The 15,027-nt window shown below is 39.5% G+C and overlaps 1 protein-coding gene across 1 annotated transcript; it reads left to right on the forward strand.

Moving 5' to 3' along the window:
* Positions 1-73: 73 nt before the first annotated feature.
* Positions 74-9,312, forward strand: LOC149217991 (uncharacterized). Its single transcript, XM_089386453.1, has 4 exons — positions 74-134; positions 252-366; positions 8,566-9,042; positions 9,192-9,312. The coding sequence occupies exons 1-4, from the start codon at positions 74-76 to the stop codon at positions 9,310-9,312; spliced, it is 774 nt and encodes a 257-aa protein (XP_089242579.1).
* The last annotated feature ends 5,715 nt before the right edge of the window (positions 9,313-15,027 follow it).

The raw sequence follows: 15,027 nt of genomic DNA on the forward strand, positions 1-15,027 counted from the left end.
GTGACCGACACGGGCTTGCGATCATCGTAAAGTCACAGGCTTGTGCATCTATCTAGTTTTGGATGCATGATAAATGGATCCACCGTCTATTTTATATCTTTGTCTGAAAGCATGTACATCATTGATTATTCATGGTAAGTTGTCTCTTCTTCTTCTTTTCCATTTAATTTTTTTGATCTTTTATGCTATGAAATGCGTGACCTGGAAATGATTTAATAGATTCTTTTGCATGATTTTGATTGATGATATAGATGTTCATCAGTGGAAATATCTCGATCAACTTCCATTGGATCTATTTGCTGATGTGTTGCTCACTGTACCCCCAATAGTTTTGCAAGCATTGCAAGAAGAATTGCTAAGTTCAAGGTTAGTATTATCAATCTAAAAGTTAAAGTTAATATTCTTTACCTTATTGTTGCTTTTGCTGATCTTTTTTTGTGTTCTATTTTTCTTAATCTTTCATGCTTTAATAGCCCCATTTTATGGTCGAATAATATATCGCAGAGGAAAAAAATGAAATGAAATTTATATTAAGATCCACTGAAGACCAAATACGTTAAGGAGACTAGAGATTGCATCACACAAGAGAAGCCTAAAGGGGGATCCAAGATATACCCCACCTAAGGTGAAAAGAATTATCAGAAGTGAAATAAAAAACTAGTAGACCAACAACTGTGAATGAAACAGCATATCAAAAACTGGGCCTACAAGAAGGCTATCCTGGTAGGAAAACCCTAGACAAGTGAGGAGAGAGACAGTGTAGGAACACCCACATCTGGACAGAAGTAAACCTTTAGCCAAGAGATGAGGGAGCAGGCCTTGCTCATTCTCTGAATCAATAATGTGGATGTCTGTTACCAGCGCCTGTTTGATAGTGTCGTCAGGAGAGTGGCCCAGGCTGATAGGGCCTCATGGGTAATCCTCGGTGGCATCAACCTGCTCCCCCAGGATGGAGGCAGAAAGAAGATCTCCCCTAACGTCCAAGGTCGATGAATCCCACTATAGAGGACCTTAAGCAATGAAAAAGGGGTTTGTGTGTGTTATCAAAATGGATGTTATTTTTAAAATTGGAAACTAGGGCCAAACTCCACATGGGTCATCTTATTTATGACAGCTGATATTTTTCTTGGATTCCTCTCTCCGAGAGGTGTAGGATTGATCTAAAGATCATCCGATTCCGACATGTACAAATGAAGTTATGAATTTATTTTGATTATGGACAAATTGTCAAGATTGGCCAGCAAACTTATGTAGGCTCAGAAGCCCAACAGTCACGTCCATTCATCCTCAATGTTTGCTATAAAAACATGGTGCCTTACCTTCATTTGGACACACTTATCTTCACGCTTCTCTCTCTCTCTCCTCATTGATTGGGGATGGATTTCTGGGTCTCTCTCTCCACACGTCCGAAATTTCAGGAGAGCGAAATTTCAGGGGGCCTAAATTTCAGGAGACCGAATTTCTGGACAGTTTGACCAAGCATTGACTAGCATGCGTTGACCTCCTTTGACTACATTTGTGTGAGGGCTATCTCTGTTTGGGCAGGGCGCATTTCTGGGCACATAAATCAAGGCTAAACGTTGATTGTTGACCAGCATTGTCTGCAGCTAGGCTGTTTGACCAGACTTTGACTGTGCTGAATTTCACTGTTTTGAAGGCTGTTTTATCTTGTTGTTTGGGGGTCGAAGTTGACTGAAGTTGACCGATTTGCCGAGGGTCAAATCTGCCATGTTGACCAGTGTTGACTATTCTGATTAGGGCTCTTTTGTTGCTATTATAAATTATCAGATTTCTAAATTGTACTCTCTCTGTGCTGAACTATTGAAGACTAAAAGAAGATTTGATCAAGGGTTTCCCCACATTGGGGTTTGTCCCTGGTTGGTGCCACATTTTGTGTCCTCTTGTCTTGGCTTGTCGTCTACCGTTTATGTTGATGTTTTATCTGCATTTTACTATCATGTTGATGTGATTGCTAATCTGAATATTGATACTGGGCTAATAAAGAAATTGAAGTAAAATTGCTCTAAAGCATAGAACATACCATTGTTGCCTAAAATTAACATGGTATCAGAGCTAAGGTGAAGACAAAGCCCAAGCAAGAGTAAAAGAGCAATCACCAAAGACATTTGGACAAGGACAAAAGGCTCAATGGGTTCCTCATCCTACTTCCTGGCTGAAGACAAGCTCCATTATAAATCTGACTATCATGGATGGAAGATGTCTCTTGATTTGACCTTGGAAGAAAAAGAAGTGATGGACTATGTGCAGGGTAAAATCCCTGAACCTCCTTCAAATGCACCGGTTGCTGCGAAGACCAAGTACAATAGGGTTGAAGTCAAAGCAAAGAAAATTATCAAGGATTCCATTGACAAGCATCTGGTGGCCTACATCTCCGAATTGAAGACCTCCAAGGAGATCTACGACAGGTTGGTCGGCATGTTCAAGGTTAGTAATGCTAATCAAATTCTATTTCTCAAGAATAAGTTTAAGGATATTAAGAAGGGCAAGGATGAGGACAATCCATCTTATTTCTTGAGGATTACTGAGATCAAGAATGATCTACTTTTGATTGGAGAAGTCATTCCTGACAGGGAACTTACTCTCACCACCCTTGGAGGACTCCCACCTGAGTGGTATGTATTTAGAACCACTATACTCAATAATGATCGAATTCCAGGGTTTGAAGAATTGATGTTGAGATGCATTCAAGAAGAAACAAGAATGGTGGAGCAAGAAATGCCTTCTAATAGAAGCAACCCCATTGCATTCTCCGCTCATGCCAAAAGGAGAAATAATGCAGGGTCTAAAGGTCATTTCCATGGAAAACCTGGATCTAAGGGAGGAAGGAAGGGTAGGTGCTTTGTTTGCAATAAGTTTGGCCACTATGCAAGGGAGTGTCCAAATAGAAGGGACACATCGCATGATGATGATCACAATCATTCCAGGGGCAACTTCAACAACAACGATCAAAGGAATGGCAGGTCCAATGGCAAAGGAAAAAGGAATGTGGGACATCAAGGAAATGATCGACCCTCCAAGAAATCAAGGAACTCCAAGTATGAAGAATCAAATGTTGTTAACAATAAGTAAAAAGAGTACTATCTTATATCGGTCCTTTCCACTGCCTCTCTTCCGGATACTTTGGGAAATTGGCTAATTGATAGTGGTGCCTCAAGGCACTTCACCGGATACAAGGAAGCCCTCTCTAATCTGATAGAAAAGGAGACAAACTTGGAGATCATCCTTGGAGACGATGCCACCTATCTCGTGAAGGGAGTAGGAAATGTTACCCTTCAATTGAATCAAGGTAACACTATTCATTTGCAAGAAGTACTATATGTACCTGATCTCAAGAAGAACTTGGTGTCCATTTCAGCCATGGAGGACAAAGGATTCAAGGTGGCATTCATCAATGGAAAGGTACGTGTTTGGAAAAGAAATTTTAAAGATGCTTTTACTCTTGGGTTTAGGGTTGACACTTTGTATCAAGTTGGAGGAAGTCCATTGGGAGCCATGTCTTGTGACACATCTCTACAATCTGAACTATGGCATCGGAGGTTTGCCCATCTTCATTATAAGGCTCTACTTGATGTGAGACAGATGGTGACAGGTATGCCCGAGTTCAAAGTAGAGCATGAAGGTGTATGTCCGGGATGTGCCAAAGGAAAACTTACAAGGGGACCATTCTCGTTAAGTAATAGCAAGACCACATATATATTGCAATTGATCCACTCCGACATATCTTGTATGATGCCCGTAAATTCTTTGGGAGGATGCTTATATTATCTCACCTTTACGGATGATTATTCTCGCAAGATGTGGATCTACTTCTTGAAGAAGAAGGATGAAGTGTTCACTTGGTTCCGACACTTCAAAGCCTTGATCGAAAACCAATTTGAGAAGAAAATCAAGATATTGAGGATTGATAATGGGACGAAGTACGAATCCAATGAATTCCAAGATTATTGCAGAGACGCTGGCATTAAGAGGGAGACTGCAATGCCATACACTCTTGAGTAGAATGGTATGGTTGAAAGGAAGAATCGCTCTATTGTAGAAGCAGCTCGTGCCATGCTTCATGATCAAGGCCTTTCGAAGTTCCTATGGGATAAAGCTGCAAATACCACCGTGTATGTTCAAAACCGATGCCCTCATCAAGCATTGGACTCCAAGACTTCCGAAGAAATGTTCACTGGTAAGAAACCCGATGTCTCTCATTTTAGAATTTTTGGAAGTCTCGTATATTTTCATGTGCCAAAAGAGAAAAGAAGCAAATTGGGTGCATCTGGGAAGAAATGAATCTTTGTGGGCTATATTGAAAATTCTAAGGGATATAGAATTTATGTGGTTGGTCAAAAGGAAGTTGAGATAAGTCATGATGTCACCTTCGACGAAGATATGGCCCTTAGGAAGATCAACAACCTTCCTATCCTAAGGAAGGACAAAGAAGTTGACACCGGAAATCAGGGTGAAAAAGAGGATGAAACGATGCCTGATGTTGATGAACCTATGGATCTTATAGATCCTCCTCCTCATGAGCCTTCCTCCTCCAAGAGGAGACCCTCATGGCTTAGGGAGACTCTCGAAGATGCCGAGAGACATATTGCACCAAGGGGGACTTTTCGTGAAAGCAAGAAGCCGAATAGGTATCAAGGATACTTATGGATTTGGATTCATATGGAAGCACATGGATTATATGTTCTTTTCAAAATTTCAGTATTTTATGTATTTTTTGGTTGACCAATATTTTGGTCTAGTTCTAATGACATTGCTGAGGATGCTGTGACCATTTTCCATGAAGAAAACAAGTTGAAATCCATTGTCTTCATTGCCATGATTGATCTCATGAGATAGTCTATTTTTGTAGCATTTTATTAAATCTTATGACTCAGGACAAATATCATATTTCAATATCGATATCTGATGTATCACTTGACATCTTATACATCCTATATATCGATTTTATTTTCATATTTATGTAGCATTGCATTTGTTTGATGTTGTTTTAGAAGTTAAAAAATTGAAAAAAATTGATTATTTTTGTATTTTTTAGGTGTCACGATTATTTCCAATATTTTCCTCAATATTGTTGATAATTTAAATTTTGGACCTCTGATGATAAATTGCTGATAATGATAAATGTAACACTGGTACAAATTTCATAAGGTATGGATTTTTATGACACAACTGCCTTGGGATTCATGCCCTACTGGAAAAATCAACCTCTTCCTGTTTCATCAATCTCTCTCTTTGCAATTTGATTTTTTCCTCTTTTCTCTTCAACCTCTTCTCCAAAGCCTCGTTCATGTGTCTCTTCCTCTCCTTATATTTTCCCTTTATAACTTTCCATGTCTAAAACCCTATCTCCAAAGTGATCAACGACTAAGATCTCATCTTGGACACTTGAGATCGATGATTGTGGCTTAATCTTTCATTGACATGATCAATGTCACATGGTTCGCCGAATTTGAACCTCAAGGTTCGAAATACGGCGAACCCCAAAAAAAAATTCAGATTCTTTCATGTTCACTGAACCTGAAATCCGAACTCGAAGGTCGAACCTGATTGAATTCAAACTTAATCGAATTCGTACCTCAAGTCGAACCTAAAGCCGAATTTGATAAAAAAAATTGAGGTTCGCGCTTATGGATTATAACTGCTTGACATTATAACTGCCGTTAGGCTGTTCTAAAGGCAAGGAAGGAAAGGCCGCAAGGAGGAAATGAACAATTAAGGGCATTAAAGGCAGTCCCTAGGAAGGGCCGGACCTGTGGTAATCTACCATCCAAAGGCTGAAGGACAAGCCATTGAAGGTAGAGGAAGCTAGCCGTTGGTTTGAGGGACAAAGCCATAGTCAAGGGAAGAACTAAGAAGGAACTGTGCCCTAAGGAGGGCTGGTGGGATGATAAGGCAGCAGCGTAGGAGCCGAGCATGTGGAGGGGCCGGCTGGTGTTTTTGGGTAATCCGCAGGTCAAGAGGAAGGAATCCATACCCTAGTTTAGGGCCTGACTTGTGGCAGGAACAAGCCACAGCAAGAAGGAAGGGCTAGGGGTTGTTGGTTGGAGGTTGGGACATCAGGCCGCAGCAAAAGGGAAGTCCACAGGCCCGTTGAGTGCTATCCATAGCCATTAAAGGGTAGGCTGAGGGCCTGTGTAAGGGATTTAGGGCTTGCTGGAAGGTAGCCACACCAATTGTAAGGTTGGAAAAGGAGGGCTGCAGACCTGTAGGGCAGATTTCAAGTGGACTGAGGGTTTGATAGGGCTAGGAAAGCCCTAGGTTGACCGCAGCAAGGTACAGGAGGAATTGCTGGCCATCCTAGGAAGGACAACAACTAAAAAGGAAGCCTTTTGTAAGGCAGTTGAGGGCTGAAAGAACTCAGCCTCAACCCAGGAAAACACAGGTGTGTTTGTTCTTATGTTTTTGGTATTGTACAAGGATTTTAAAGGGCCACTATCCCTGGTACGGGAGCCTTTGTATTTATTGTTAAAGGGATAATAAGAAATCAGTTTTGGGCATTCAATTCTGTATACTGTGCATGGTCTAATTGCTGGTGTGTATTCCTCTGTGTAAAAGTTTTAGAGTTAGGCATTTCAGTGTGTTTATGTTTTCTGTTTTGTGAAACTGCCAAAACATAGACCAGACTTGGGGTGCATGAAATTCTAATAGAGCTTTCGAGGAGTGAAGTGCAAGGCGGGGATACCTCTCTTTCCCGGTGGTAGTCTCTAAGAGATCGGACTCTATGAATGAAAGAAACCAATTGGAAAATGAACTTAATGCAGAAAGGGCGGCCACCAAATTCTGTGTGCATGATGGGTTGCAGAACCATCTGCTTGCATTTGATGATGCATTTGAGGAGCAAGGTCTATACTCTATCTGGCCCAGTCCAGTTTGTTTGCAAGAAAGTCAGTCCCCAAATCTCGAAGCCATAAAGAATTATGGGTTTGATAATTGCCTTTATGAGGTATAGTTTAGTTGAGATGTTTGTGGGTCTGTTAATTGCCTATGTAGGATTTGCCAAGGAGAAGGGAATTTGGTTAACATCTTGACCAAGCATTGGGCCAGTTTAATTGCTTTAGTGTATTATGGGGTTTGAATAGAGTTTTGATATTCTTTTTGGCTAAGATATTGAAAATGTGATCAATAATCCCTTTTTTATTTTTAAAATAGTCCTTTATTTTCTTTTTAATTGCCTTTTTAATTTTAATTTTTTTTTCTTCTCTTTCCTTTTCAGGACACATATTCCTTTGTTAGCTTCTTTTCTTTCCCAAAATTCTTTTTATTAATTTTTACCATCCCTTCTTTTTAAAATTATTATTGTAAATTGATAAATATGATGAAATTCCCCTCTTTTCTTATATTTTAATATTAATTTAATATTATTTCATGATGTCTAAGGCTATTGCACTCTATATATGTTTTTCAAAGGCTCACTCTTTTCTATCTTACTAAAATTTCATATAGTTCCCCTGTTGGTAGGTGAGGTGTCCACTTTAAATGTTGGGAAGCTTCAAATTATAATACAGTTCAATTCCAGAAAATCTAAACATAATTATGGCTAATTGTGGAAACCTTCATTCTCGAGTATGAAGGATATGCAACATGTCAAAATAAATCATATGAAAATTGAATATTTGGGTCAATTCGTGATTTAGGACAAATTTGAGTTGTATTAGCCTAGCCCTTTATATTCTAGTTTTCAAAATGAAAATTTAAGCATGCTCAAAATGGAACTAGCCTTAAATCTAGTTAGTTAATACTAGTACCGCATCAACATTCTGTATGGACATGATCATCATTATAATTTATCTTTATGTTTTTCATAATTTTCATTTTTTTTGAAACATACTAAGAATTGCTATCCTGCTTTGCAAGGATTGCGTGAGCAATAATAGATTGTTGTTAAAAAATACAGGATCTGCATGTTTTTAGCCAACTTTTCTGTTAGTATGAATTATATTCTGGGTGCTTCAGTTCCTTTAATGGCTGAAGCAATAGAATCTGACTGATGATTGCAAGACAAGCTTTTGCAACTCATTAGAATCAGTGTGTTGTGCTCGCATGTGCTTGGATGAGTCCAAGTCCTATCAACTTCTGCTTCAATTGATGCAAGCATTTTTTCTTGGGAATAGAGAATATAAATGTCAACGATGGAAATGGAACTAAGAGTTGGCCTACAAAAAGTGCTCTTTGGAGCCAAAGCTGCATTCCTTTTGGTACCCACTGTAGATTAGTTATTCACAATATACTATTTTTCATAATAGATTAATTTATTGATGATGCATTGGTGTTTGGAGGATGTGCACAACTTGCAGAAGATGAGCAATTCCAAAATAAGGTCAAAAGTTATTCATTTTTTTGAATTTTCTGTGTTGTTGATTGAAAACAGCTTGTCAGTTTGTGTCTCTTATTATGAAACTGCTTTAGTTGCAAGGGGCAAAGCCTAAATGATGCCCATTTTGCTAGCATTATCTTTTTTGAATTCTTTGTATTTTGTTGTTAGTATCTTTGCTGTCTTGTTTTCCTTCTATTCATTATGTACCCTTTCATACGTTTCCCTTGAAACAGGCTAATTCAATGTAGCAGCAATTGTGCTTTAAGAGCTCAGAATAGAACAGAAAAAAGGAAAAGGGCAAGAACCAATCAATATCAAGACATCAATTGTGAGAGAATACCTATTCCAAGTAGCAGTGACTGCTTAAAACAACTGAATGAATATGAAGCGGCATGTGAAGAGGAAGGGAAAAGGGAAAGAACCAATCAGTTTCAAGATATCAGTTATAAGAGAATATCTATTTCAAGGAGCAGTGGAAGCTTGAAACAACTGAATGATCATAAAGCAGCACGCTGCAAAGAAACAGTAATGAATTTACAGACTTGCTTCAGCAATGCATGGAAAGATAAATTTAGAATACGTTGGCCAGAAGGTGTAAAACAAACTGGATTTCTTGCATCATTTACAGATAAGAACACTGAAACTAAATGTGAGCATGATATAGATAAGAATGATTGGCAGCAATCTTATTGGGAAGCACACTTGCAAGAGTGAGTAAAAGCTTTTTGGGTCAGATTAGAAACAATTTGTATTTAAGCATATTCTTAATTATTTATATCTAAGATGTGTATAAGCTTTTTTCAAATTTTTTATCTGCTGTCATGACTAATTACCTTGGTTTTGTTCTGGATTTGCACAGTTGTCTTCGTGAAGGAGCTGCAAAAGCCTTAGTTCCATCATATGAAGGATCCATTGCAGAGATACTTGTATCGGGTAATCATGTGGACGTTTTTTTGCATTGTCTCTCTCCTGCTGTTTGATCAGTTCACATCAATTATGCCAAAGATATGTGGTTTGCATGGCATTTTAATTTTGATTTTGTCATTGGTCTGTTCACTTATACCTTCTATATACAATTGAATATGTAGTCTTGCTAAGAAAAGGCTTCCTCACAAAGTTTTTTTCAGCAACATGAAAGTCCATGTCATGGAAGATGGTTGTAGTTGTTGTCATTTGTGTTGATTTTGGGTAGCATCGGATGTGCTCTAGCTCTGAAACTTTGTGGAGGGGCTAGAACACATGAGATCTCCAAGACCTAGAAATCATTTGGTGAAATTCCACCCGGATTGTATTTTATTAAAATAATTAATATTTTTAATGAGGTTCTTAAGCCTAAACTTAGGAAAATTAAAATAATAATGAAAATATGGGTGAGAAGCTTCTAAGAGACGATGATCAAGTCTAATTTAATCTTAGCCATTGATTAGAGATTAGATCACGGCCATTGATATCTCAACAGGAAAAGTATAAAGGAAGACTTGAGAGTCATTTGGAGATACATCGGGCAAATACTCAGTAACCTGAGAGAAATCGATTCTCAAGGAGTAAGAGTTCGATTTCAAAGGGAGAGTTTCATGGTGAAGGAAGAGGAGGGCATCAACATCAGTCAGAGACTGAAGAGGATGTGACGCAGTGCATCAGAGAGAGTGCAGCTAGGGACGCAGTTCTCACGCACAGATGACGCAGAGGTGACGCAGTGAAGGCTGGAGGGTCTGTGGGGTGTCAGAATTTCTCCAAAGGGAGGAGGAAAATGATCTCAGGTGTTTTCTTAGAGGTTTCTCTATGTTTTGCAAAATCATTCCTTGTAAAGAGATTGTTGTTGAAGAATAATAAATAAACCCTCATCTGCTGCACTGGTTTTCCTGCATTAGGTTTTTTCGGGGACGATTGTCCAAAAATAACTGTGTTGATGTGATTGATTCTTGTGCTTGTATTTCTTTGTTCTTTTCTCTATGCTTGTGACAACTGCAGTAGAATTTACTTTGATGTTTACTGAAGGGTTTTGTAAATAACTTATTGTGAAAAATAAGTAGGAGAAATAAATCAGTGACTGCAATAGAATTTCGTGTTTGGAATTTTCACAATTTGACATTGAATGGTCAGTGCTTTGCCATAACTATTAGGAATTCCATGATTCTTTTAAGTCCATTGAAGAATCATCAAATAAAATCTTTCTTCTGTAATGGGATATTTTGCCATGCATATATTTTCCAATGTTTTAGAGATATGCTGTGTCTCCAACAGGCCAGGATAGAGTGTATTTCAATCCTAGTTATTTGATACTTGGATGCATGTTTAATATATAGGATGAAAAAACTTATCTAAAATTAAATATGGCTTAGAAATGTTTCATGAGTTCTTCTGCAAATGCTAATATCATCGAAATGTGTTGTAAGTTGCAATGTAAAGTTACTTGTCATTCCCGGAAATGTCTTTGCAAAGATTGACCATCCAAAGTGTCCAGATAACATAAGTGTGTGTGTGTGTGCTGTCACCTTGGCTTGTCCGCCTGAGGGGGGTGTCTCTAAGGGGTGTGAAGTTCGAATATGATTATTCTTGATTAAAGTGTCACAAACATGTTCATAGACCTTGCTGCTACCTTCAAATCTGAAACAGATTTATATGAACGACAAAGCAAAAGTGCAGATTTGTGTCTAATGTGCTGAATCAGTCCTAAATTCACACAAACCGACGATAGTATCTCCTTGTTTCCAATTAAAATCACAGAACAATGAGGTATGATTGTTAGCTTTTGGGGTTACTACAAAGTGTTAGACCATGTTTGTGGGTGCTTCATGAGACTTGGAATACATAGTGTATGTTCAACCCCTAGATCTCCATGATGGATTTGCATATTGGAGATGTTGCTCAACCTCAGTTGGGTTCTTGCATGACATTTTTCCTTAGGGTGTTAGAGATCTTTAGATAACTTGACGATGTTCTACATGCTGGCCTCTTGGAGGACGTTGCTTGCTTGGGGAATATCTACATTGTTGGAGGAGTACTTGGAATTTTCGAGGCTGTTGAGCCCTAGACAACATGGAGGCAAGGGTGTGATAGTGTTTATGCATGGGGAATGGACCTAGTGGAGCACATGGCTGAGGAGTGTTGGACACATCTCGTGGAGGACCCTTGCATTGGAGCCTTGCTTGTGTACAACATCACCTTGGAGCTTGACATATGTACCCATGGAGTGTAGTGCTCCACATGCGTTTTCTTACTTTAGGTTTTGTAGGTTGCTTGTAAAGGTTTAGGCCTGTGAATGCTTTGTCGGCCTACTCGACTTCTCATATATATAAAGGAAGGAGAGAGTCCATTCATCATTCTCATTCATATAATCCTTGTATTAGAGATATGTTTAAGAGGAGCATACTTGTCATTCTCTCTCTTAGATCTTCATCTTTGTATTTCATCTCTCTTGTCTTGGAGGTGCGAGCTATTGGAGGATCTTGAATACTAGTGTTGTTGGAAATATTGCGGGGGGGGGGGGGGTGAATCAATATTTTTGAGCAATTAGTAACTTATTAATCTTTAACATCAATTCAAAAACATAAATGAGTAGTAGACAATAGACACAAGAATTTTTAGGCGGAAAACCCCTTCCAGGACAAAAAACCACCAAACACTTTTCTAATAATTTTGTGAGTACATAAAAAATTCTTCAATTCCAATTGGAAGGGAAGCCCCAACTCCCTATTAATCTAGAAAAGCGTTAATTTTCCAACTCCAACTGGAAACCAACTTCAACTGGAAGGATGTTTCAATGCCCTGGTTTTATCACCAGTCAGCTGAAAGGATGCCCCAACACCCTAGCAAGCTCCAACTCACCCTAGCATCACCCTACCACCTTGAAGTGTTTTCCGGCTCCAACCTGAAGGTGACTTCAACCACGTGCCTAACACCACCCAACCACCCTAAAAATCATAGTAAAAAAATCAACTATTGTGGGCACCCATACCAGGGACAATGGCCCACTTACCAAGTCACCCTTCCACCAAACTGCTGCAATAATGATGAAACAAAACCCTTACTGCTCCTTATCTCTGTGAAAATTCGGAATCCCCGAATCACTACTGCAACGACTGATTATCTTTCTCCTACAGAATCAAGTTATTTACAGTATTATACGGTAAACATCGAAATAAATACAACTACAACCTTGACAACTTAAATAATATGTGGAAACAAGAACTCAACCAGAAAGAAATAACACACACAAGTGACATTGTTGTTTTTGGACAAATGTCCCCGGAAAAACCCAATGTGGGAAAACCGGTGCAGCAACTGAGGGTTTGTATTATTATGTAGTAATTTATCAATACAATTCTTCGGATGCCCAAACTGGCAATCCTATACAGAGATCTAAATGGACAAAAGATAGTGAGATGATCTCACCCTGTCACTGGGAAATCTGACACTGATTTACGTTGGAGATGAGCCTCTGCGCAGTACTGTGTCACACCCACGCAGTTATTGCATCACTGCTGCTGGGATTGTGTTGCACCTCCTCTCGATCCTCTGCTCGCTAGAAACTTCGGCCCTCTGGCCTCCCGGTCTCACACCTCGACTCCGGCACTAGATCCCGACTGTTCCCCAGCAGAAATACAGACTCCCTCTGAAGCTCTGCACTGCCACAACGTAGCTCTATGCTACCTCTGCGTGGCCCAGCGCTGCCTCTCCGGACTACTCTCTGCCCTCTCTGCCTTGCACTCTCTGGATCAGGAAAAGTTCCTTCGAAAAATTATCCTTGCCCCTCACTGCAAGAAATTTCCTTGATCACCTTCTCCGGCAACTGCTGCGCTGCTCTCTTGAGAAAATTGATCTCTGATCTCTCATTCGATGTATCTTCCAAATTCCCATCAAGCCTCTTCTTATAATCCTCTTGTTGATCAATCAACGACCCAAATTGGATTCTAATCAATGGCTCAGACCATTTTGGCTTGATCCTTGTCTTCTTCTAGAAGCTTTACCCCCAGTTTAATTAATACCCTTTAATTATTTTAATTTCCTAAGTTTAGACTTAGGCATCCATTAAAAAATTTAATTATTTTAATAAAACTATCTCTGGGTGGAATTTCCCAAAACGATTTGTGGGTATCCTAGAATACATGTGTCCTAGCCTCCCTGCAAATTTTGAGGCTTAGAGCGCATTCAATGCTACCAGAAATCAACAATCTCAGGATAGAAAGCTGCTACAAGGATGAAGAATTGCTTTGTCTACTATAGATGATTCATTGAGGCTTGTTGAGAGAAACTGCTGCAAGATGATATAGTTACTTCAGTGCTGTAGGTAAATCACTTCCACTTCAATATGAGATTCTTGATGAATTGGATGTGAAAACTCTTACTGTCATATAATGACATAACCCAACCTTCTTCAGTTTCAAGGGGATTTGCTTTGATCTTCTTCCACACTATACTATCATCAAGGTGAGATGCTATTTATGTCAGCTTCTCTCGTTTGACATGCCCTAGAACAGGTATGTATATCTCCTCATATTTCTCATGCACTTTTTCAGAGTTTATGTAATGAATGAGGTTTGGTAATTGAGCACTACTTCTTTGCTGGCCACAGAACTATGCCAACTTTGCTAGCCTTAAAGCTTCCTTCAGAGACCCATAACCTCATCCCAAACTTATGCGCATAAAGCTTTCACCAAATAGATTTTCAATAAGGGCATAGAAAGAGGGTTGCATTCCTTTCAAGGCATAGATGAAGTCTTGAATTGAGGCCTTGCTTAAATTGATATGTGTTCTTGCTTCGGATCTAGATGCCCTAGAAGGCCGAGATTTTCTGAGAAGAAGACCTTCAAAAATGCTTCAGACAAGAGCTTAAACAAGCTGCAAGAATGTTGATTTTCCATGGCACATGAGAATCTGGGTTAGTTCTTAGAATCACTGACACAAAACTACTCATGTACCTCAACCATCCTACTTTTCACAGCAGAAAATTACACATCAGTGAATCAACTAGCGCACATGACAATTTTTAAAAATTTTCAACCCTTCGTTATATTAACGACTTTAATACAACAATCTAGGGCTCTCATACTAGGATAATGGCCCTCATACATCCACTGATACAAGTACATACAACTAGGCCTTGGTGTTTGTCATGTTGACCACCAATCTACCCTGAACAAGACATCCTTGACCTACTTGCTGATGTGGTGCCCCGCAGCCCTTTCAGTCCACGTGTCCTAAACACATCTACTGGTCCATCTGCTCCCAATCTGCAGTTTTGCCTCTATCAATGGTCTCGCTCCTTTAGGTCATTGAACACGGCTTATCAATCTGCCCTCTAGCTGAACATTAGTCCTTCAATGTCTCGACACCTAGGAACTTCTGTTGAGTTGTTCACAACTTCGTTTGTGAAATACTCTAGGCTGTCCACTGTTGCTCCTCAACTCCTTTGGGACTTCTTCCCTCTAATGCCTTCCTGCACTGCTCCAATAAAGACAAACTTTGGGCCGGAGGTCTGCGCACTATCACTGTCAAACGTCCTTCTCCAACAGTCAACGTAGGGCTGTCAATCTGTCTCTCTTGGCTGATTAGACCTCGAGCTCAACTTCTCTGCCTCTCCTAGTATGCTTGTATCCCTTCACAACACCAGCACTTAATTCTGTCGTACTTCTGTCCATTCTGGACTGTAATTTTGCACTGCAACTCCATCTTCAAATCTACCCATTCTTCAG

The sequence above is a fragment of the Pinus tabuliformis genome, chromosome Q (genome assembly GCF_031772625.1).
Source record: "Pinus tabuliformis cultivar Carrire ecotype Pingquan chromosome Q, CPIR1, whole genome shotgun sequence".
Taxonomy (NCBI): domain Eukaryota; kingdom Viridiplantae; phylum Streptophyta; class Pinopsida; order Pinales; family Pinaceae; genus Pinus; species Pinus tabuliformis.

What these genes read in the sequence shown, in the direction of transcription:
- LOC149217991 (XM_089386453.1), top strand. Translation starts at nt 74, where the DNA reads ATGGATCCACCGTCTATTTTATATCTTTGTCTGAAAGCATGTACATCA. An exon ending in TACATCATTGATTATTCATG is followed by an intron (nt 135 to 251) that starts GTAAGTTGTCTC and finishes TTGATGATATAG; the next exon opens with ATGTTCATCAGTGGAAATAT. An exon ending in GAAGAATTGCTAAGTTCAAG is followed by an intron (nt 367 to 8,565) that starts GTTAGTATTATC and finishes CCCTTGAAACAG; the next exon opens with GCTAATTCAATGTAGCAGCA.